The sequence below is a fragment of the Thunnus thynnus genome, chromosome 22 (assembly GCF_963924715.1).
Source record: "Thunnus thynnus chromosome 22, fThuThy2.1, whole genome shotgun sequence".
NCBI classification, from domain to species: domain Eukaryota; kingdom Metazoa; phylum Chordata; class Actinopteri; order Scombriformes; family Scombridae; genus Thunnus; species Thunnus thynnus.
In genome coordinates this window covers 292,283-316,875 of record NC_089538.1, presented here as the reverse complement: position 1 = coordinate 316,875, position 24,593 = coordinate 292,283, and the positions used below count along the sequence as shown (strand labels likewise).

General features: G+C 38.3%; 2 protein-coding genes and 1 non-coding gene across 3 annotated transcripts; 1 reads left to right on the top strand and 2 right to left on the bottom strand.

The window, feature by feature from the left end:
* The first annotated feature begins 2,084 nt into the window (after window positions 1-2,084).
* trnaw-cca (transfer RNA tryptophan (anticodon CCA)) lies at window positions 2,085-2,156 on the top strand. Its single transcript has one exon. It is a non-coding gene; the product is annotated as a tRNA-Trp (tRNA).
* A 1,918-nt stretch (window positions 2,157-4,074) lies between these two features.
* Window positions 4,075-8,347, bottom strand: tm4sf21b (transmembrane 4 L six family member 21b). Its single transcript, XM_067580258.1, has 6 exons — window positions 8,204-8,347; window positions 7,916-8,112; window positions 6,914-6,979; window positions 6,416-6,567; window positions 6,063-6,249; window positions 4,075-4,921 (listed from the first exon to the last, which is right to left on the bottom strand). Exons 2-6 carry the CDS (start codon window positions 8,105-8,107, stop codon window positions 4,919-4,921), a joined length of 600 nt encoding a protein of 199 aa, XP_067436359.1. The 5' UTR covers window positions 8,108-8,112; window positions 8,204-8,347; the 3' UTR covers window positions 4,075-4,918.
* Window positions 8,348-18,619: 10,272 nt separating this feature from the next.
* mblac1 (metallo-beta-lactamase domain containing 1) lies at window positions 18,620-23,962 on the bottom strand. The gene is made up of 2 exons (XM_067580014.1): window positions 23,347-23,962; window positions 18,620-19,287 (listed from the first exon to the last, which is right to left on the bottom strand). The coding sequence occupies exons 1-2, from the start codon at window positions 23,767-23,769 to the stop codon at window positions 19,048-19,050; spliced, it is 663 nt and encodes a 220-aa protein (XP_067436115.1). The 5' UTR covers window positions 23,770-23,962; the 3' UTR covers window positions 18,620-19,047.
* Window positions 23,963-24,593: the final 631 nt, after the last annotated feature.

The following is a 24,593-nucleotide window of genomic DNA, read 5'->3' as shown; positions in this document are numbered from 1 at the left end:
TAAAGCAATAGGGATTAGCTAACGCTAAATCTTAGCCAGTTAGCTTGAGTGTTGTGTCTTTAGGTTCACAAAACTTTCCCTTACTGACTTGCGTTAAGTCCTTTGCACACCAGGGGCGTTTTTTTCGTGTCAATATATTTTTTCAAACTGTTGTTTTTGTCATAAGTACTTTCACACAGAACATGAATATTATGTGTCAAAAAAGCGACATAAGGTTTTTTTTGGAATGAGGTCGATTTTTCTGAGTTTTCACACAGTAAATAAAAGCATCAACAATCCCAAAGTGTAATTTGCACAGACAGCTGTTAATTGCGAAGGCTATTCATCACACCCTGGTGTGTAAAGGCCTTAGGTGTTATTACTTACAATTTTTCTCAATCGCGTACACACTGTAACTGGGCCTTATAAACATCCCAAACCATGACACCATCTACCAAAAGACAGACCCATTTCCCAAATCTATAACCCCCCCTGTCTTCACACATGATTCAGATTTGTTTAACTTTTTGTGAAAAACTCTACACGCAAATCCCTTCACATATCACTGGCTGTACCATGTGCTCATTTAGAAAGCACTGGTATTCAATATCATCAACTCAAGTCATCACAGCTGGAACCCAATTAATACACAATTCCCCAGGTGGAAACACTAAGTGTCAAAATTGTTTACTCTCCAATCAGAACCTCAGGATAGATAGATAAAAGAGCCATGGGTCAGTTTCCTTGTTTTGGAACAATGGATCCACAAAGACACAAAGATAGAGAAAGAGGGCACAGGAGGTGGAGGTGGAGGTGGAGGTGGAGGTGGAGGTGGAAGTGGAAGTGAAAGAGGAAGAGGAAGGGGAAGGGGAAGGGGAAGGGGAAGGGGAAGGGGGAGGGGGAGGGAAAGGGCAACGAGAGAAACAGTTTCTGGTGAGTTTCATGTGACTCTAGTTGACCATGTCCTGTCCATGGGATGTCAATGAGGGAAGCTGGGCAAAGAGTGCAGCTGAATCTGAGCCGCTTCACAGTAGCTTCTATAATCTGGACTTTCTGAGAGGAAAATAGGTAGGTAATTTACATACTGCTCTCCACTGTAACTTTGGAGTGCTGTACACTGTGCTGTTATAGCACATACTATGGAGCTATTTCCCTATCTTTACTCAAGAGCGTTTATACCAATTTGAGAGCAAAATAATAAATATAAGTGGATGTATGGAAATGTAGAAATATTCATGAACATAAATTAATTCAAGACATTCATTTATGCCCTTTTTCATTACCAAAATGTATTTATTTCTTTATTTATATATGTATTTAATTATTTATTTCAGCATCTATTTATTTACTTATACTCAGGTCACCTATTGTCCTCCAAAGTGGGAAACTTCAGTGTCCTACAAGCAGATTCCACAACACAGGTTCTATGTGAATTTCAATAATACAACTTTTATCTTTTTTTTTTTTCTTTTCTTTTTTTTTTAGATATTTAGGGAATATCAAATTAAGACAAGTGTGATTCAGTGAATTCTCATGAACAGAGACAGGTCAAAGTCATACATGACCCAATGAAAGGAGACAGTAGTGGTCTACTGCTTTGTAAAAATGAGAAAACTACAGTGTTTAGCCCAATCATATGCATAAGCTATAAACACCGCAGGTCTAATGTGAGTGATTACTGTAACACACACACATCAGGCTGTAGCTGCTGCAGACAAGTTTCTATGGACCATGACAGTCATTGCCAGGTGTAGGCTGTGGACTTGTAATTATGTGAGTCATTGTATTCTTGATTTTGAAGGCGTCAGAAATAATTTAAGGTCAGTAATAATTACGTGGCGGATTTACTGTCTGTTTGATATTTAGATTAGTCTGTATCTTGTTAGAGAGGGCCCTCTGGCGGCTAATAATTAACGTTACCTACCCTAGTGACTGAAAACAGCAGCGGCCACTGTAATGTAATGGCACAGATATGACAGCATATTTACGTTATTTGGAAAAAGGCGAGTGAGTTGTCGAACACAAATAACGCAGTACCTGTAGAAACTACCAAGATAGAGCTGTCAGTAATCTATTTGAATGATCGTTTCATCAGCGGTGTGATGGACCTCGTGGCGCAACGGTAGCGCGTCTGACTCCAGATCAGAAGGTTGCGTGTTCAAATCACGTCGGGGTCATTTGTTTTTCTAGTTCCCGATGTAGTAATTGCAACGGGCATTGTGGATACTTTTTACCACTTTTACCCTTTTACGGCCAAGAAAGCTTGTTTGCACTATTTTAATGGCAAATTAGTATATTATGACGAATCAATTATTGGTATTACGACAGTCACTCATCTCTGAGGTCAGCATGTACATGAGGTTACTTGATACTTGGACATATTCACACTATATTATATTATTATATTATATTAGTAAAACTGATGTAAAATGTTTTATTTAAGGAAATGGAAAGGGCACAGATGAATATCTCAGAATTTATTCTATGATAACTAGAATTTATTCTATGATAATGAAATCTGCATGTAACAAAATCATTTAAAGTCTTTAATGTAGCAGAGGCTCAGCAGTTATGTATAGCAATGCATTAGCAGCATTTTATTGTGGTAGCTGCTCAAGGTGGAGCTAGTTTGAACCACTTCGTAAGGGTCACAAGATAAATCTGAAGGCATTTAAGATTATAGATAGTTCTGCTACATAATTTTGACTTAATTTTTAAGACCTTTTCTATAATCTTTGTTTTGTGAAATATTATTTTAAGTTTTACCTCTTTGGGCCTCAAACAGTTTAATTTGAAATCACATGAGGGGAACTGTCTCTTTGGTGGAACTGCAAACAACTCATAGACATCCGAAACACAACAAAGAGAAACAACTGCACACTGATTTCACATCAAAGACATATACGTTAGGTTTAATACTCCTGTCCGTACCAAAGCACTGGCTAAAGAACTGGAGTTGGTCTCCAGGCACTACACTGCAGCTGCCACCTATTCCAAGTGTATAAATTGGGTCAAATGCAGAGGACAAATTCTGTTTCAATTTATGTGAGTGCTGAGAAATGACAATAAAGAATTAATCTTAATCCTAATCTTAATCTAAGGGTCTTAATCTTAATTTTTTTGTAAAGGGCCAAAAGCCAAAAAGTTTGGGAACCACTGGTTTCATCTTTAACAATGCAGTGTGATTTATAATCTTTTCATTGTTATTTTATGCAAAATTTTAATCTGAAAAGTAACTACAGCTGTCTAATAAATGTAGTGGAGCAGAAAGTACAATATTTCCCTCTGAAATGTAGTGAAGTGGAAGTATAAAGTAGCATCAAATGGAAATGCTAAAGTAAAGTACAAGTACCTCACAATTGTAGTATAGCACCTGACTAAATGTTTAGGTACTTTACACTACTGGTTTTAATTTTATTTCATTTTTTACTACTACTTTTTCTTTGTTTGTCTGTATATGTCCATGTCCCATGCTGGATTGAATCTTTTGTTCTAGTTTTGTGTATATTTGGCACAGGGATTTATATATGTATTGGTTAATGGCAGAATCTACTCTAATCAAACAATGTATATTATATTGAAGGGTTGTTTTATTATTTTTGTGTTGTAGCTGAATGAAGTGGTGCTAATTTTACCTAGCCTACTTCATTTGGTTAATTACATCTGTAATAATGCATCATATTTTATAAGATGGTAATTTATTTTGAACTAATGCAGTGTCCATTCATAATGTTCCTGTTCGATACCTAGAAAGAACAGTGCCTAAACGCCTCTCAAGCAGACTATCAGGAGACTACAATTTTGAGCAGAGCTGAAGTTGTTCAGATGAACTGCAGTTCTCATTCAAAACATGCCTGAGACATTTTGCACTATGTCTTGAACATACATACCAAGTTTCTGTGCTTGAAGAATGGGAAAAGGAGAGCTTAACTCTATGAACTTTTTCAATTCATTCTCTATGGTAGGTATTATCACTACAGATGTAATCCCACCTCCAACCACAGTGTGAGTTGCAATGGCAGAGTGGTGCGTCCGTCTGTCCACTTCTTAACTCCACTGACAGAAGAAGAAGCAGAAGCAACATTGTTTATGAGGTATTTTTTATATATTGATATTTTTTAATATATTTTTTATACTTGAGAACCCCTCATCCAAAGAGCTTTACACTCAACACTGCACTTGGTTCCTTGGCAATATACCTGCCAAGGAACCAAGTCGATCGGATGAATGGTTGTCAAGATACGTGAAAAACACATATACAGACAGACATAGAGAGATTCCTTCCTTTATAGTTAGATGTACAATCTGTTAACTATAGCTGTCAATGCAAGTTCCTCAGAACTACACTTTTCTACAGTACTTCAGTAACTGTTACTTTCCATCACTGAATATCTGTTTGATATACCTATTGTTCATCTATTATAATAATTAAACTTCAAAAATAGAATATATCGGATTCTCACACGCGTATTCACATGGCAATTTTCAAGAAGAGTTTTCAGTGAATCCAAGTTTACCTTCTACTTAATCCTCTGCATCTCTTTAATATCATCTCTTCTATGACCATCAACAATGACATATGTCAGCTCATGTTCTCATGAGCTTTATTACAAAATATTTTTAAACATACAAATTTACAGTCACAAATACAGCATACATCAGTAGTTCCGAAGAAAGAAATATTGATTGATAACCCCAGTCATTCCTCTTGGAGAATGTATGATAATGATGATGATATAGGCACAAAGTGAAAACCAGAGTACAGCTAAACAATGGGTGATAATCTGTCCTAATAGGGACTCTATCCCATCATCCCTTGGTGCAGTGGATTATGATAATGGTGATGCTAGAGATAATAGTAATGATGATGATAGAGTTGATGGTAATAATGATCCCTTTCATCTCTTCTTCAAGTGGTCATGATGTGTTGTAGTTCAACTTACTGTTCAGAGGACAGAGAGACAAGGGTTAGTTAACACACCTGGACTACACTTCAAGCACACACACTGAAAATACCTGGCCTCAGCATCACTGAGCTCTCAATGGATCCCTACCAGCTGAAGAGCAACTGGCTATGACCACAGTCAGACAGTCAAGCCACAGAAAAATCTCCCTACATGGTTGGGTTATGCAGGCATCCTTAAACACACAACAATGAACCGGCAATCTTTTGGAGTTTTGTTGTTTTTTAGGGCATAATAAAGTTTTAGGTATAAAAGCATTTTTCAGAAGCTTTGACCACAGTACATTTGCAGGTTTACTGTAAGATTCAAACTAAAAAAAGGAACAGGCTTTACTTTTTACAACAAATCTTGCTGAAGTCCTTTAGGGTGCAACCACCCAGGAACAACAATGCTCTTTTCTTTTATGTTAATAAAGTCCATTGTTAGTTCATTTACAGATGCACTGAGCAATATATAAAACTGATCCACTCATCGAATAGCACCAAATACATTTACCACGTACTTTATTAGGAACACCAGTGCAATCTAATGCAATCCAATTCAGCAGCTCTGCCGTAAATTCTACTTCTCTAGTTTTTGTTGTTGACATTGTCAGAAAGGTGATAATTCTTCAAACTCTCTATTTATTATTGAGGTCACAGTGGGTTGTGGTGGTGTACTGGAGTGCATAATATTGAAAACTGTTCCTAATATTTTTTCCATCCCTTTAACATACATGAGGGGAGTGGAAAATATTAGTAAATATTTAAAACAAGTTGTAGTTCTGCAAAGAGAATAAATACATGTAAATATCTCTGCAGATCTATGCAGAGAAGTGTGTTATGAGTAAGTGTAGGTTGCAGTGGAGCTGATGTGAACATTGTGCAGCCCTTTGTGATGTAAAAACTGACTGATCAGAAGACAGGTTCATGTTTTATATCCATTTTTGGATGAGGAAAGGCTGTCCAAAAATGTGTTGGTTGTCCCTATTTGTACGATTCATTGCGTCAAAGCTACAAAGACAAAGTTCTTCACTCTTCTAATGTGTCCTTTCACAACAGGTAGAAATATTTTTGCTTTACGTTGCACAAACTAGTTTATTTCTACCATGCTGAACCCTTAAGTCTGTTCTTGTCTCACCTCCTTGCCAGAGCAGGTGCCGCAGATACATCCAAACAGTCCATTGACCATCTGGATGAGACAGAGGACAAGCTCCACGCACGCTGCAACTAACAGGGTGGAGAACAGACCCACGTTGAATTCAACCACATTCTCTGGAGCTTTACACCACTTCCACATTTCCTTGTCTGACAGGTAGCTCCCATTACTGGAGAGAAGGAAAATTAGAGGGGGATTAGTTGTGTCTGTTAAAAGCTGAGTAGTGAAGTCAAATGTAAATAAAGGGACATTACAGTGATGTATTTATTGTTATTTTATAAATACAGTTCTCAAATCAGTTTCAAGTAAAAATATAAAATGTATGAAGTCTGTACCTGTTAGCAAAGGGCGTCCCCCACTGTGGAATGAGGCTGTTTTTATTGCTCCACTGGCACAGTGGTCCATTAGAGAGGCCCAGGGCAGCAACACTCAGACTGTACACGGCCCCCGCCACACCAGCTGCTGCAAACCCAATGGACAGGAACATCTGTACAGAGCACACACATTGGAGTAAGTGTAGTAACAGGAGTAACACATTCCACCCTGACACTGCAGTTACTGGAGTTATTTCTGATGTCTCAAGTATTTCTGAAGCAATTTGAGTTTTTCATGTAGCTCAATTATAAAGTTGTGTTGCTTTAAGCTTTAAGACATATATACATATATATATATATATATATATATATATATATATATATATATATATATATATATATATTACATCAACGGTATCGTATTAACTACTGTCGCACCTACAGGATTGTGCCTTCCAGTGCAACAAGAGAATGGTGGTAACATTTCAGTTAGACAGCGCCCATACAGGACACACTCACCCCACAGCGGTTGGCACAGCACTTGTTAGCGCTGGTCAGATGAATGTGAATGGCAGGAATGAGCACCTGAAAACCAAAACAGAGAGAGGCCAAGGAAGGACAACGAGAAATAAGAAAACAAAGAGACAAGAGAAAGAGAGATGTTTAATGTAGGGAGGAAAACAGAAACAGGGTCAAACTAATGAAGGAGGAATATGAAGACCAATGAGAAAAGTCTTGAGATAAAGTTTTCAATTATGCATCAGGTACAATGGAAATACAAAATTATGTAGACACAGTCCTGAGCTACAAGCAAAGATTTAAGATAAGATGGAGTAGAAAAGAACTGAACTGAATGTGAGCGGGTCATCCACTAACCAGAAGATCAGCGGTTTGATCCCTAGCCTCTAGTCCACATGTCAAAGTGTCCTTGGACAAGATAGTGAATCCCAAATTTGAGTGTGTGTGAATAATTAGACTCCTCCTGATGAGCAAGTTGGCACCTTGCATGGCAGCCTCTGCCATAAGCGTGTGAATAGGTGAATGTGGCATGTAGTGTAAAAGCGTTTTAGGTGGTCAGAAGACTAGAAAGGCTCTGTATAAATGCAATCCATTTACCATTTACCTACCTTGAACCAAAGCTTGAACCAAAGCTAGCTGCCATCCGTGGCACTTTAAGGCACTTCCACATTGGCTTCAGCCTCAAGCAGTGGTAGTTGCTGCTTGGAATAATGGCTGTACTCTCTCAAAAACAATGGCAGCAGGGTAATATTGTTATATGACCATAAAACGCCTTAGGGAGAAGGTTGAGGTGGATGGTTGATGTCTGTCTTTGACATTGATCACATCCTCATTCCTACCAGCTGGCAACATTGGTTTGTTTTATTTCTGACCATGAGCTCTCCCTAACCTTAACCCTATACGTGGAAGACCAGAAACCCACATGTATGAATTGTTTCTGTAACTGTCATATGTAGCTTTTTGAAAGGCAATGACGAACAAGGTATTATCTAATCTACTCACCATGATTCCTCCTCCAATCAGGCCTCCCATATATTTGACCTCCTCAGTGATCCGGTCCTTTCCTTCCCTGTCTGCATCTGCATACTTTGTCTCAAAGTCAGGGAAGAACAGCATAATGTTGCAGATGACTGACACTGCAGCCAGGATATAGAGGGGGACAGCAATATACTTAGAGCACGTTCCAGTACACATGATGTCTGCAGATAGAAGGAAAAAAACTGCTGTTCAAAAAGTTAAAAAATGTCTAAAATCCCAAGTGCTCCTTCAGAATATTCAGATTCTCCTTACAGATGCAGTCAGTGAGCTTTTCTTCTGTCACGTTTGGGAAAAATGAAAAATATGAAAGCTTTTAATAGCTATAACATGAGAAGTGCAACTTAATGCATCGGATGTCAGAGGAGAATGGAAGAAGTGTTTAAATATATATTTGAGCTTTCAGAGGGTGGAGGATGGAAAGGTGGAGTTATAGGAGATAAGGCCTGATTATCAACCCCCCTTTATGACCCGGACTTTATGTGGTGTGTGTGTGTGTGTGTGTGTGTGTGTGTGTGTGTGTATGTGTGTTTCCATGAAGACCATAAAAGCCATGTGACTTCTGCCCAAGGTAACTTTTTATGAGCTTACAGAACAGCTCGTTATTAAGAACGAAAACGAATGGCAGACAGCTTCATGCAAGTGCAGTTCTCTTTACTGTCTACCAATATTATTATTACTAATGATTTATTAATAATTTCCATGTATCACTACTGTACTGATAAAATTATAATAAAGAAATAAAAACAAGGATGAAATCTTGTGATTAAATGTTGAGTAATGTAGCAGTTATACTTGAAATAACAAACGAATGAATATGAATTAATGATTAACAAATGAGAAAAAAACAATACAGTTTCTGTGCTCCCAAGTTCCAACTGACAGAATAAAAAAACATGTTGCAGGCACGAAACATACTTTGAAAGCTGTGCTGAGTTTCACAAAAAAATGAAAAATTCGTGTCCATGTACACAAATCTATAGATTAAATTTTGCGACTATTTCACAAACTGTCATGAGACTGGGTTGTAAGAACAGAATAGAAACAATAGAACAGAATATACTACAGACTGCTGCGGTTTGCTAACATGATTAAAAATCTTTGTACTTTTCCCTTATTAACACAAAATGTATTTTTTCAGTTTGAGTTCAGTTTTGGACTAGGGCTATATGAAATTATCTTGGCTAAAAGTACCTAAGGTGTGTTAAAGGGATACTTGTAAAGGCAGCACAATAGCATGCAGTTCATGGAAAGATGCAAGTGGGCACAAATTGGCACAAATGAACTCTGAAGACAGAGGCTGCAAACTGAGATGACGACACATCTCTGTTTTAAATGTTAGAACTTGAGCAAAAATCTTGCTGATATCGAGGCTGTTTGCCACAGGTAATGTCTGTACAGTCTATACATTAGCTCTGTAGCTCTGAAGGGTGAATAAACCTCAAAAACACTGCAGTGGTCACATCAAAGTCTATATGGTCTACTACTTTTTGCAAAGTTGTCATGAAAAATCGTATGTTTGTTTCCATACACGTATGTAGGAATTTTTATTTGGTAATGAATTCCTGTTTAATGAATCATTAAATTAATTAATTTTGAGATATTAATATAATTATTATAATCATAGCCACCTCTGCCAAACATTTTGACCATTTCTATCTTTGATGATGTTTAATGATAATCCTTTGGTTTGTACTTGGATGGAGTTTTTTAATTAATCATGTATTTGCTTTCTTTTGTACATTAAATATTTTGCTGTTTTTTAAACACTGTTCAACATGTTCTTTTAATAGCCTTGATTTATTACACAGAACGCTGATTAGTAGCAATAGATTTCTGGAAGTTCCAGTGTGTGTGTGTGTAATAGAGATGTGACTAGCAACAACAAACAGCAGCAATAGCCGGACAAGGACACCAACAGGACCGCGAAGGCTCAGCCTGGATCCCGGGGGTTTCCTGAGAGATGAGAGAGCAAAAAAAAAAGCTCTGGGGAAGTAGCCAAGTTAGTAACAAGCATTAATGGTAAATGAATGCATACTGATGGAGAGGAGGAGGAGGAGAGAGGAGCTCAGTGCATCATCGGAAGTCCCCCGGCAATCTAGACCTATAGCAGCATAACTAGGGGTTGGTCCAAGGCAAGCCTGGGCCGAATCTAACTATAAGCTTTATCAAAAAGGAAAGTTTTAAGCCTACTCTTAAACATAGAGAGGGTATCTGCCCCATGGACCGAATCTGGAGGATGGTTCCACAGGAGAGGAACCTGATAGCTGAAGGCTCTGTGCCCCCATTCTACTTTTTAAGACTGTAGGAACCACCAGTAAGCCTGCATTCTGGGAGTGCAGTGTTCTAGTGGGGTAATAGGGTACTATGAGCTTTTTAAGATATGATGGTGCCTGACCATTAAGGGCTTTTTAAGTTAGGAGAAGGATTTTAAATTCTATTCTAGATTTTAAAGGAGGCCAGTGCCACAAAGCTAAAATGGGAGAAATATGATCTCTTTTTCTAGTTTTTGTCAGTACACATGCAGCCGCATTCTGGACCAGCTGGAGAGTCTTTAGAGACTTGTTAGGGCAGCCTGATAATAAGTAATTACAATAATCCAGCCTAGAAGTAAGAAATGCATGGACTAGTTTTTCTGCATCTTTTTGGGACAGGATGTGCCTGATTTTTGCAATATTACGTAGGTGAAAAAAGGCAGTCCTTGAAATTTGATTTATGTGGGAGTTAAAGAACATATCCTGATCAAAGATAAGTCCCAGATTCCTTACGGTGGAGCTCGAGGCCAGTGTGATGCTATCCAGAGTAGCTATATTCAATTCAATTCAATTCAATTTTATTTATATAGCGCCAAATCACAACAAAAGTCATCTCAGAACACTTTTCACATACAGCAGGTCTAGACCGTACTCTTTAATTTACAGAGACCCAACAATCCCCCCATGCGCAAGCAATATATCATTAGATAATGTGTTTCTAAGACACTGTTTGCCATCACCACCCATATACAACCACCTCTTATCACTTGGCTGAAGTTCCATACTTCCCATGATGACAAACCATCACCATAACAACTGGACAAACTCCATCTGCAGAGGAAGACCACGAGATGGAAAACTGGTAAGTATAGACCTTAAATCAAGATTATTTTGTCACACTACTTTTTCCAAGATCAAGAATGAACTTCTACACACAATAAAAGACCAAATAAATGAATAATCAACAGACTCTGGAGTTTAGACTTTGACAGCAACTTCATTGTCGGTTATTAACTGACTAAAGGTCTATTACTCATCAAAAAAAGAAGTATTCATGGATGTACCACAGATTCCAAGTTGAAAATTACTGATTTACTCTTAATATATTCTGATATTCTGATTCATTCTGATAATATTCTATTTACTATTTTATTAATTGACAATATCTACCTATCTATCTATCTATCTATCTATCTATCTATCTATCTTGCACCTCCAAATATGAATTACAGAGCATCCAGAACCTTCATACAAAAGTAATATTGAAAGACATGCACTACGTCAGTATGAATTACAGGATAATTTTGTTAATGAGAATTCATGTAACAAACAGGAACATCTACAAAGTTCTTACCTGTAATATTTTGTACAATGGTCTCTATTTAAGTTCCTTTTACAACAGCTCATCAAATGTTTCCCCAAATGACTAATATCAGATTACATAACAGTGTGACAGTTGAAGTTTATGAGGTTTTATTGGTGAAATATAATATATTTATAGTCACTGAGGTTGTTAGTGCTTTATGGCTCCTCTTAGTACCTGGTACCACCACTCTGATAGTATTCTGACACACATGAGACACACCCAGATACTTTGATACTTTGTATCTGGGTGTGTCTCTGGATGTGCATCATACACACTCGAGTTATATTGCAGCACGTTATCATAATTAGCACAGAAAAAATGGGATAACCCTTGGGAAAGACAATTCAAAGAGAGATCCCTCTCCTCAGATGGCTGATGGTGCAGGAAAGGTTGTAGGTGGCAAGATAAGAAACTTGAAACATGTAATGGAATACAGAGTACAACAATAGGACTATATGTATACTATGATCTACATATAAAGTCCATCAATCCATTTATAAACTGAGAGTCATAAAACAGGGCCAATAAAATAAAAATAAAAAAAATAAAACCAAAGAAATAAATCCTAAAAATTCGACAAATAATTCCAACAGCAGTTGTTCACATCCTTCCAAGTCAAATATAAATACTAGTAATAGCAAAAGGAGTTGCAGCAGTATTAGTCATGATGGCAGTAGCAGTATTTCAAAACCCATAAACACCTGTGTAATGTAACATGTAACAATGTCCATGTCACTTTGAATTATCAGCACTGTAAACGTTTTTTATTGGAACTATTTTTTCTGAGGAAATAGTACATAAGTTATACTCTTGTAGAAACAGACACTGAGATTTTTTTTTGTAACTTAGGTGGAATGACCCTTTAAAAGTCGCCAGACTCCAAATTAAGACGTTAGTTGTTTGTGTTGCCTCAGTTCAGTGGTATGCTTTGAGGCTCTACATGGGTGTGTTCTGGGGTCTCCTCCCTATTGGATATGCCCTGAGACAACCCTGTCTCCTAGAAATTATGTTCATATACGACTAAATTGCAACAGCAAAAATGATTTACTAGAAACATAATGCTGCTGACTTATGTTTTCTCTCAACATAATGAGAAAATATTGTTAATTAATGTATTTGACAAGTTGTGAAAATGTTTATACCGAATATGAGTGAAATATTCACAGGCAACGTACCTAGTTCTTTTTTTTCCCACAAAAATATCCAATGTTGCAGTACAATATCTGCTAGAAGAAATTACAGCAATATTATATATTTTTATAGGTATATTCAGACTTATATAATATATAATACAGAAAAAAGTCTGCAGTGACTTTGAAGCATGTTTATGAACATTTAAGCCACATCACCATCTTTCACTAACCTGAACCAAAGTGCTTTTGTTGTCTAAACCTGAACTCTCACAGGACTCAGGATTTGAACCTGGGTCTCTGCTGCCAAAGTCCTGCATCTTGTACACCCCTCATCCAACCTTACCTCTTCTTGTGAACATAATCCAGGCAGCAGTTATGTTTGTCAATGCAACATAATTGGGAAAACAGTTTAATTGTATATGAACACAATTTCTAGGAGACAGGGTTGCCTGAGAACCTTCACAGGGAGGTGTCTAACAGGCATCCTGGTCAGTGGCCAGACCACTTCACATGACTCCTTTCGTATCCCATCTCAGAGAATCACCACCCTATCATTGTGGGGGTGGTTATGTGACCCTGGCATGCATTGTCGGGGGAAATAGCTCCTGGCTCAGTGTCCCAATGCAAACTGGTGGAAGGTTTGGAGTCTGTGGGTCAGCATATTCAGAAAAAAACCACCTCATCCAGAATATGGAGACTGGGCCCCTTTTTGGAGCCACACATGAGAGAGGAGCTATCTTGCAAGTGCTTATACCAATAGGGCACAGTTTGGGTCAGCCTGAAGAAACAAGATGGAAAGTGTAGCGTGAGAGATGGCACTCCTGTCCTGGATGACTTAAACCACCAATCATCAGCAGTTCAAAGGTAAAGTGAGCTTCTCCAATATGGAGGGGTATTGTATAATTTTATTAATACAGGTATGCTACCTTACAGAAAGGTATCCATTCATAATTGAATAGTAGAAGGTTTGTCATGAAAGCAACTGACAGTATTTTTTACTTTTAGAGAAATAATGTCTGGAAGTTTTGGCGGTATTTCACTATAGATCATCTTTAACAAGCCTGGGAGAGCTTTGGAAGCTACCAGAAACAGAGAAATAGCTTGAAAAACAAAATTCACAAATGGCAAAGCAAACAAAAAAAGTGTAAAACTTGGAAGACAGCTCTCTCAGTGGAGAATGTGCACTCTCTAAGGCTGGATTCCTCAAGGACTATAAATACACAGGGTGGGATTGCAAACTAGAAACAGGTGAGGGAAACGAGACACAAGTAAAATAACACGAGATAATCAAACACAGGAAGTAAAGGTGAACCAGACACAAGGAGAAAATATTTCAAAACTGAAGTAAACAGGCTACAGGTGACAATACACGGGCAGACTAGGAGCAGATAAACTGGGGACACTAGGAGCAGGGCTGGACTCACCAGGGTGATGCAGGGCAGGTGAGAGGAGGTGCACATAAACACAGGAGGAACACACAAGGGAAACAGAGAAAAAAACAAAACTAGGCAACATAAATGCAACACTGAAAACTCAAGAGAACAAAATACACAAAGAGTCCAAAAACCACAGGAAAAGTCCCAGTAAGACATGACAGAATCCCCCCCCCCCCCCCATTTGCATGATCTCATGACATACAGCTATGCTCTAACTCTGAACCTCATTTGAATTTCATGATTACAGCAGTGATAGGCGCTTTGCCCCTGATCGGCCACCTGAATTGTTCCAACCCTCCTCTGCTCTCGACGAACCATACCACATCATCATTGCCACCCTTCTTCATACAACCACATTGTTGTCAACCATAATAAACAAGAAATCCTCTGCACCAGACTCAGATTCCCATCTGACTCCAGTCCCTCTATTTTTAGCTTTCCATGCCTCCCACAGTCTTTTATTCCCTTCACTCGACGTCCTGACCCTCTCCTGCTCCATCATGTTCGCCCATTCCATTCTAAAGATTAAATCTTCTACCATACAGGTCTATGTCAATTGAATGAACTTCTCCATAAAACTGTCTTCAGGGGCACCATATCTAGCCTTGCCTCACACTTCAGCATATTATCCAAAGATCCATAAGGCCGAACCACATCTTACGCCGAAACGTTTACCCCTCCACTACATCGGAACTTTCCACGCAGGCTACCCGTCTCCTACATTGACAAAGTCTTAGGAACTACATTCTGACTGGCATTCCCCTGTTTTATGCTGCTCAGAGTTCACTGCTTTTTCCCTCAAATACGATCCATCTCAACAAAACAATGTCCAATATTTCCATTCATTCTTCCAAGACAAAGACGCAACTCCCAGACACCCTCAGATTTAACCTCAAGCAAAGCAAAACTGACCAGCTTGGCCTCTCTTACTCCACATTTCTCTTCCATTTAAATTTGTATCTGAGCCCTTTCGATCCCATTAAAACCAACATAAACCAGAGACAAGCCCACCATGTTTCTCCATAAGACCTGTTCTTCACCACCAAATCATCGAGTTGCTATGTGTTTCTGGTTACACCATAATCTCTGCCAAGTTTTGCACAAGTCAGGGATTTCTCCAGAACTATACTCCGGCCACTCCTTCCACATGAGAGCCACTTCAACTGTTTCCAGACATGGAATCGCAGGCTGCTGTCGAAAAGTGCCTCCTAACGTCTTTTCCTAAGCACTTTTCCTTGACCTTGATGGTCAAGCATAAGGACTTAGGAAAAGTCATGAGGAGTCATAAGGATTTAAGAAAAGACAACTGCGGTGCTGAGAGATTCCGACTGCACTTACACTGGGCTACGTAATTATGCGACGGTGGATGATATTGACGTAGGTCTGCTGTGGTGAAACTACAACGTTCTGAAGATGGACTACAAAAAGCGCATCTTACATACTTCGCCCCGGTCGTTCTTACCGTGTTGTTTCATGCAGGCTATATAAACATCCACAACATGCTGAAAAATAACTTAATTACAAAGGTCAGAATTGAATTTGAAAAAGGAATATATCCTGCCAGTCACAAAACTGAAATGACATTGTCACATTGAGAATGCTTGCTCACACTCACCCTCCTGAATCCCAATTATTGTATGAAAATAAATGTTAAATGTATGACATAACATGTTAGGCCTACAAATCTACTACTGCACATAATCGTTGTTCTTAAGTTTCAAACATGATGAATTAAAAACATCATCTGACTAAAAATGTCTCACATCCCTTTTCTTGAAAGACAGACTTCTGTGTTATGGTTAATATGCCGATTATAATCTGTTATTAGCCTATAATGCACATAATAGTTTAAGAACCACCACATACAAACCCAAACACCTTGAAATGCTGACTTGTTTGGGCTTTAAAGTTGTCCTGGTTGATACAGGCTAGGGGTCTGTGTCTCCTCCATCCAAAGCTCTGTTCAACTTGTTTGATAACAGGATAAACAAATATACAATGCATTGTTTTGTTGTTGTTTTGCATTGTTTTGATTTTCGTGCGAAGAAACGGCGTGTCTGGAGATTTAAATAATAAAGTTAGGCTGCTGTGCCTGGTGCGTAAAGTATTTAATAAAGCAGAAACGATTTGTGCGTTTCCCCAATAAGACAGAAGCTGTGCGCATTTACGTGCGAGGCACAGCAGCGTAACTTCATTGATTATCTATCTATCTATCTATCTATCCATCTATCTATAGCAAGCATTGTCAATAACAGTGTTTTTGTAGAGATGCAGTTGGGGCAGATAATATAGATATGACAATAAAAGTGAAAAAACAGTTGTTTTCTGGTTTTGATTTAATTTCTAGTCCAAATGCTGATTTGAAGACGAAAACACGAAAAGCACACAAAATTCTGTTTTTTTCAAGTCATACAAAAAACGTATAATGCTTTGTACATTTGTTTATTCTGTTATCAAACAAGCTGAACACAGCTTTGGATAGAGGGGACACGGACCGCTGTGGATGTGTAATGTGGGTTTAATAGTTTGAATTTGTGAATGGTGTGTTGCTTGCTCCCCCAAGGAATTGTGGGACAGAATTATCTCCTTTCCTTTCGTAAAGGATGGTGAAGTGTACCCTGTGCTTAAAGAGATTAGAGGGGAAGCACTGGAGCACCTTTCCTTAGCAGTCAGAGAATTCGACCATCTCTTATCATGGCTGCCACTTAGATACTACCGGATCATTTCACTCAGTTAGGAACCTTCCTAAGTAAAAAAGACTATTCGACTGCAGCCCCAGATCACCCATAAAAAATTCTCGGCCACTGGTCTTCCCCCTTTACCTAACCTACAAACTCCCACAAACGCCTCTCCGCATGAAGTTCTTTTGGGGGTTCTATCCAGCCAATGGACCGATGAGACAGCTCCCCCACTCAGTCTTGACCCCACCTAGTTCCTTCCTACCTTCCCGCCATCTGCCATTGTCAGGTCATTGACAAACTACCATACATCCATCAGCGACCCTCCCCCTCCCTTCATCCCGCGACCCTCATCCCCTCAACCCTTCATCCCCTCAACCCTAACCCCTTCCTCCCTCCATCACTAATCCCTTCCTCCAGTCCCCAAACCCATCCATCATTCAATATCTCAGCTCTTTTTCATTACTCTCAATTAAACTATTTCAAATCCAAATTCTTGTTGCCATGGTCTTGGTTAGTGAAATACAGTTAGTTTAAATGATTAAAAAATTACTTCTTACTTAAGCTATTCAATTATATATACAGGGTACCTCACTAATTTTAAAGTTCAAGTACATTTCATGACTGATTGTGGTGCAACAGTAAGGCAACTTTTAGTGACTGTAAACATTTATTTTGCCAAACACTAAACACTTAAGCCCCTCTCCACTCAAAAATATGTTTTTCTTCTTGTTCCTTTTGGACGTGTGAGCTTCACTGTGCAGAATGATTTACATATTTGCAGAGTGTGACACTGGAAGACTGTTTTCACATTCATCTGCTGAAAGTGAAAAGTTTATCTGTGCTCAGTGAAAATTAGATTTTTAAGGGGTGGGCCTACAAGCATGTTTTGTGACATCACAACTAGTTTGGAGCCAATCCTGGTCCAATGTTCAACTTGACACAAGTGTGATGTGGAAACTTGAAGCCTCCAGTGCACGTACACTGACAATGGACTTTACAGTGAAGTAGGAGAAATTTTGTGTCCCACAGGAAAACTTGTGAAATGAAATATATTTGCATATGAATAGATTCTGGAATTTTTAATGAGGGAGAAGAAGCAGATATCATTTTAAGGATTTTAATGAGATAATTGAATTTTTGTTGTGGAAAAACCATGAGATACAAATTATTATTAAAAGTAAAACAATTTTACATACAGTACTGTGCAAAAGTTTTAGGCACTAAAAGTAAAGTGAGAATGCTTACAAAAATATTGCTATAAATTGTTTTAATTTATCAATTAACTTCTTACAAAGTTGAGTAAACAACAGAAACCTAAATGAAATCAATATTTGCTGTGAGCAGCTTTGCCTTTAAAACAACAGCAGTTCTCCTCTGTACACTTTAACAGTTTTTCATGGTAACTTGCAGGTAGGTTGTTGTAACCATCCTGGAGAAAGAATGTCCTTCTGTGGACTTATTATTTAGGCCATCTCAGGTGCTTCTTCATGTAATCCCAGATTGACTCCATGATGTTGAGATCAGGGCTCTGTGGGGGCCATACCATACAGTCTGTTGCAGGACTCATCATTCTTCTTGTTGCTGAAAATAGTTCTTTATGACTCTAGCTGTATGCTTGGGGTCATTGTCATGTCATGAATAAATTTGGGACCGATCAGACACCTCCCTGATGGTATTGCATAATGGATAAGAATCTGAACAACTAGGGTACCTAAAACTTTTGCACAGTACTGTACATCTTAAAACATGTTTGGAGGGGATCTTTAAATGAAGAAATAATCTCTTTCAAGACAACATTAGCATTTTTGGGCAGCAGAAGGGACTGTGTTTTATTTTACTTTATACACACACACAACTAAAAGCAGTTTTACTGTAGTTTCACATTAATATGAGGACTTCTGCTTTGACATTCATTCAGCACAATGATGAGACGGAGGTAGTTTACAGAGTAACATAACAGCAACTGTTTTTGTTGACTGCCAGTGGCTGAACACACCTTGCTTCAGGTCAGTTCACTACATGTCATGAGTCATACCAACATACCAGCCAGATGACTTAGCTGGTAACTGAAGAGCTGCTATTCTCTGTATGAAGGTTTACTCATCAAGGTGTGCTCAAGATGGCCCTGTGTAAACTGTGGTTGGAGTAAAAACGGTCAGACTCTCAGTATGATGATGCTATGTCAGGCAGCTCCAGTTAATATGTCACTGATCTCCAGACTCAGTTCTTCAGTTCCTGACAACTCTAAAAGGGAGTCCATGTCCTGGTATAATGACATCAGCAGTCTGCAGCACTGCCTGGCGGCTGACCTCCTGCACTGCAGTGTTCACACTCAGGTCCCGCCAGGTCTCCTCATCTGAGTAGCACTCAAATAAGTCCCCTGCAACAAGCACTGTGCCCGCTGTAGTTCCCCTCACCTGGACACTGACATCTTGTGCTGTGTGGCCAGGAGTGGGAATTACAGACACCTGTGGGAGAGAGGAAACCGTGTTCACCAGCAGAACACATGAAGCTACTGAGCCCTGTCACAGGCTTTCTTCTTTTACATTCTCACAATTACTGTTATATAACATTGTTAAAATACATTTTGTTATATATATTTTATATTTTTATTCTCTTAGTTGTTTCTATGTGTTCTAAAACATCAATGCTACTACAATTGCTATTATAGTAGCAATAATATTAAGAGTAATAACGCATGTAACACATTCTGAAAAGATGTTGACTGTGCTTTGCAATTAAGAAAAATACACCACTGAACAGAAAGCATACAAAAAAATATGTAGCCCAGGAGGTGTCATGGAGAACAAAAACCCTCAAACTAATGCACTCCAATTATTAGATTGTGTCTGAAATGGTGGTCAAATAAACACTTACAGAGTGAAATTGATTTTGGACAGAGCAAAAGATAAAAGAGGAAATCGCTTTTTTGGAACAGGAATCAGTATTTATACTGTCAGTATACAATAGTTTTAGCTGCTAAACGGGGTAAAATGTTCTATAATGTAGAACAAAGACCCCACATGAAATAAATCTGGGGCAAAAAAAAACAACCTTCAGTGACAAGGTACAGTATGAGAAGCAATCAATTTTTGGCAAGGAGGAAACTGCATTTCACTGCATGTACTGCCTCCTTAGAGGCTTATTTAAACTAGCAAAATTGACTACATAGTTTATTTTATATAGCATCAAGCAGGAAAACACACACTGTCTCATTACAATACTTTCAATTTGTAAAAGTGATCAATTTCTATAATCTACACGCTGTAGCTGTTTCTATGGTGAAAAATTTAAAGAGCTCTGATGCTCATGCATCAGTACAATGATGCAGAGTATTTTGATATTACCATTATTTGCATTTTTCACAAAAGCTGCTACAGACAAATTGCAGTCCTTATTGGAAGTTAAATAATTCACATCTACAACATGATAAAGTTAAAGTAGATATTGCTAAAATGATAACCTATTTCTGATACAAAGCAAAATTAGAAAAATCTTTTTATTATTATTAAGAGTTATGCAAATTTGAGGTAAGTCAATCATTGAGGAAATATGGCAGTGCTTTAGCCAAAACACAGGGAAAAGAGGAAAATGTTATCTCTAGTATAATGTCCATAGGCAAAAACCTGGAAGGTTATCTGAAAACAAAAAGATTGAATTATTAAGAGTGCAAAATAGGGATGCACGATATTATCGGCACGTCATAGGTATCGGCCGATAAAAGCTCTAAAATGAAATATCAGCATCGCAAATTCTGACGATTATGAGAGGCCGATATGTCGCCTTGTCCCCCGCCGCCTGACTGTGCTTCCCTCGACCTGACCGTCCACTGAAAGTGGGAAGAAGCAGCGGGTCTGACGGGCAGCTGAGTGAAGTGGAGCCTGCGAAGGAAGCACCGGGACCGTCAGGGTGAAACAGTCCGTTGAGGAACTGCTGTTTGACTGCACAGGTAGGAAACACCTCGGCTGACAGGATGTACCACGGCGGTTGGCAACTTGCGTATTAGGTGCATTACCACCACCTTCTGCTCCAGAGTGTGGACCAGAGATTAAATCCTACACATTAATCCTGTCTGTCTAATAAACTCAAAGAAAACACTACTGCTCCACCCACTTGGCAGGTTCATTTAAGTTTTAACGTTGAGCTCCTGAACTCCAGTCTTCCTAAGGTCTTCCCTCATATATTGTCTTTCTTGATCATACTTAGTACAATCTATGCTTGCATGTGTAATAGTCTGCTCAGCCAACTGGAAAAAAAATATGTCTATATATCAGTATTGGCATTGGCCACAATGAGTTGGAAATATCGGCATATCGGATATCGGCAAAAAATCCAATATCATGAATCCCTAGTGCAAAATAAATTAAATAAAATGTATGAGAATAAAGCAAAATGAGCCTTCATAAGATCCAGAAAACAATGGATTGAAAAAGGTGAGCAAAACTTAAAATTATTTCTTTAGGTTAGACAAATATCATGGTAAAAATAATTTCATTCAGCAACTTGATATGAATGGTTTTACAACTAATGACAGAGCAAAATATCCAAATATTGCTCCGATTTTTATGGTCATTTAAATAAATATAATAGTTGCCAAAAGGAAACGGACAGGTTTTTCTGTTAGCTTCAGGAATCTAAACCAAATTAACCCCAGTTGATAAGGAATATTGTGATAAGCATATCTCCATGAAGGAAATTATCTATGCAATTATGCATCTTAAAACTAATAAACTGTTCTTTCATTAAACAGCTTGCTCCTTTTCTGTTAGGGGTTTTTATATAAGGCTTTAGTAAAGAAACCCATCCCCCTACTCTTAGACAAGGATTGATCTGCTTAATCACTAAACCCAATAAAAATCATAGTTTCATCCATACTTGGTGGCCTATCACGCTATTAAATAATGACTATAAAATATTTGCCTCAATAATTGCCAAATGGCTTATAAATGTGCTGGATTCATTTATTCATGAAGTCCAGTCAGGGTTCATGAGAAAAAGACATATTTCTAACATGTTAAGGCTTGTCTTAGATTTAACTGATAATTAATTTCTGTGTCCTGATGATGATAGTTTAATATTCTTTCTAGCTTTTGATTCCATAGAACACAGTTTTTTTTTTCTTTCCCCACGAAATAAGGATTTGGTGACTTCTTTTGTAAAACAATTAAGACAATGTTTGCAAAAAGTAATTCTTCTATTAGGTTAAAAGGAGGCAATTCAGCCCAATTTTATTTAGGCTGGGGCATTAGACGGAGTTGTCCAGCCTCGCAATATTTATTTCTTCTATGTGCACAATTCCTTACTATGTTTGTTAAAATAGCAAAATTGAAGGAATCTCTATTGCTGATAGAGAAATTCTTATCACCTAACTTGTTGATGACTCTACCTTATTTTTAAAAAATGCCTATTGCAACCAATGTAACTGAATCATTTTCTTTAGCCTCTAGTCTGTGTTAGAATCTAAAAAAAGGGTGAACTGTCACCCCACAAAAACTATGAATAATCCTGTGTCTCTGGCATACCAGTCAATGATAAAGTTTAGGGATTGCTACTGTAAACAATGAAAATGCTGGTGCTCTGCAAACTTCAATTCAATATATAAAAAGGCTAAAAAAAAAAAAAAAACATACTCAGTGGATACAGAGAGACTTATCTTTAGGAAGAAAGAGTACTGTTATACAAGGCAGAAGGTATCACAGCTTACATATGCTGCAGTCTCTCTATTTAAGGATAAGAATCAGAAACAGAATCAGAATCATCTTTATTGGCATGTTTACGCAAACAAGGAATTTGACTCCGGTTTAGTGGCTCTCAATGTATTCACATATAACAACATAACAAAATAACGTCTTCAGAAATATATACAAGAAGTGCAAATCAATTGATGACTTACTTATTCATTTCATTTGGAAAAATAAGACATTAAAAGTCTGTTATTATGAACTCATGATGTAGGAGGGCTTAACTCTTGTGACTTCACTACCCAAAATAATACTTTTAAAGTTTCTAAAAAGCCTACCTACATCTATTTGGAATTTTGAGCCAAATTACATTTTTTCTAAAACTGGAGGACTCAAATCTGTTCTCTTATACAACTAAAAAATAGAAGAACATCCCAAAAGCTGTTGTCTACTGGAAAAATTCCTTCAGTTCTTCACTTGAAGCTTCATATTACCTTCAGATAAACTTTTAAATACATTTTAGAACTGTGGCCCCCCGTCAGCCTACATTGTAAGTGCATCATGAGGGGATCTTCTAATGGTCAGTATGAACAGGAAGAATGGTTACGGCGAGAAAAACCTGTGTCAGTGTTCATTTGGGCACCTGACTACTGTTTAAAGACAGACTTGAAAAACTGTGGACCCGTCCTTTAAGAGAATTGAGATGTGACTTTCAGGCTTGTATAAGGAGATCTGAGAACACACCACCTTTTGGGTGCATTTGCTTTTTTGCAAGCTGGAACACACTTGCTCCTTTAAATCCTTTAAATAATGAGGACTCAAATATTAAATCACAGATATACTTACATGCTCATCCAGACAGTATGCCTGTCCCTCTGCAAGCTTGTTAGGACGGTATGTGTCCCCTTCACTGATATCATATCCTACAATTATCACCGCGGATGGAAAAAGACTCAGATTCCCGATGTGGTCTGAATGTCCGTGAGTCCCTACAACGAAGTTAATGTCTCCCGGTACGATACCCCTCTCCTTCAGTGTGATTAGGAGAAAGTCGCGGTCCCACGGCCCCCCGGTGTCCACCAGAATAGTTTTGGGTCCGGTGATGAGAGTGATCGTCCCGTCGGCTCTAAACGTGCCGTCGGTCTGAGGGAGACTGTATCCGACTTTGAGGACGGACACGGAGTAAGGCTGACCGGAGAAGTCCAGCTGGGACTCAGACAGAGGAACTCTCTGAAGCTGACCAGACAAATCTTTACTGCCTGTCTCCATCGCGACGACAAACTTCACAGAACTGCATGAAGAGGTAAATGCGAGAAAATGCGACTGGTATACTGAGGCAGAATCTCACTTTCCTCACATGTATGCGGAAAAAAGACGATCTAGGTCCAGGCTTGCCAACTCTCACGCGCACATCAGCATGGACGTGTGAAGAGAACTGTCAGTCACTAAAACATCTGACTCAACCATGAGTATTTGAGGAGCGCATGCGCGATAGGGTCCGACATCTTGGACAGCTAGGTACGGCAACACCACTTGAACAAACCACATGTCACAACAGGATTTGACTCGTAGATGTATAATACATACATATAATACATACATACATATGTGTGTGTGTGTGTGTGTGTGTGTATATATATATATATGCACACACACACACACATATACATATATGTATATATACACATATACTTATGTTCAGCCATTTGCTTTAAAGCCAAATTGCATACAATGTAGACCAAAATTGCTTGTATCAACCCTTCAACATCCACCCTTTTTATAGAATTTTCACCTATTTGGCACATCCAAATGGAAAAGCTTATAGGCTTCATTTGACAAGTGACATCTAGTTTCTGGAAATGTGTTTGTTTAGCATCTGGATAAAACACAAACAAAACTACATCAGTTCAAATAAGGCTCAAAAAAGTGTTTTTGGTCATCGTTTACAATGAGTCATATTTGAATGAACAATAATTAGGACATGCTTTATGCCAGAACCATGCAAATCACCACATACCTTCTACATCTTGTCAACCTGTATACAATTCCAGACTAACCTTATGGGTGCTAGGGAGTTTTTAGTTTGTGGCGTC

Coding starts and splice junctions, on each gene's coding strand:
- tm4sf21b (XM_067580258.1), bottom strand. CDS start 8,107: ATGTGTACTGGAACGTGCTCTAAGTATATTGCTGTCCCCCTCTATATC. Junction 6,568..6,913: donor GCTGTGCCAACCGCTGTGGG/GTGAGTGTGTCC, acceptor TGCTCTGTACAG/ATGTTCCTGTCCATTGGGTT. Junction 6,250..6,415: donor GGGACGCCCTTTGCTAACAG/GTACAGACTTCA, acceptor CCTTCTCTCCAG/TAATGGGAGCTACCTGTCAG.
- mblac1 (XM_067580014.1), bottom strand. CDS start 23,769: ATGGAGACAGGCAGTAAAGATTTGTCTGGTCAGCTTCAGAGAGTTCCT. Junction 19,288..23,346: donor CATACTGTCTGGATGAGCAT/GTAAGTATATCT, acceptor TCTCTCCCACAG/GTGTCTGTAATTCCCACTCC.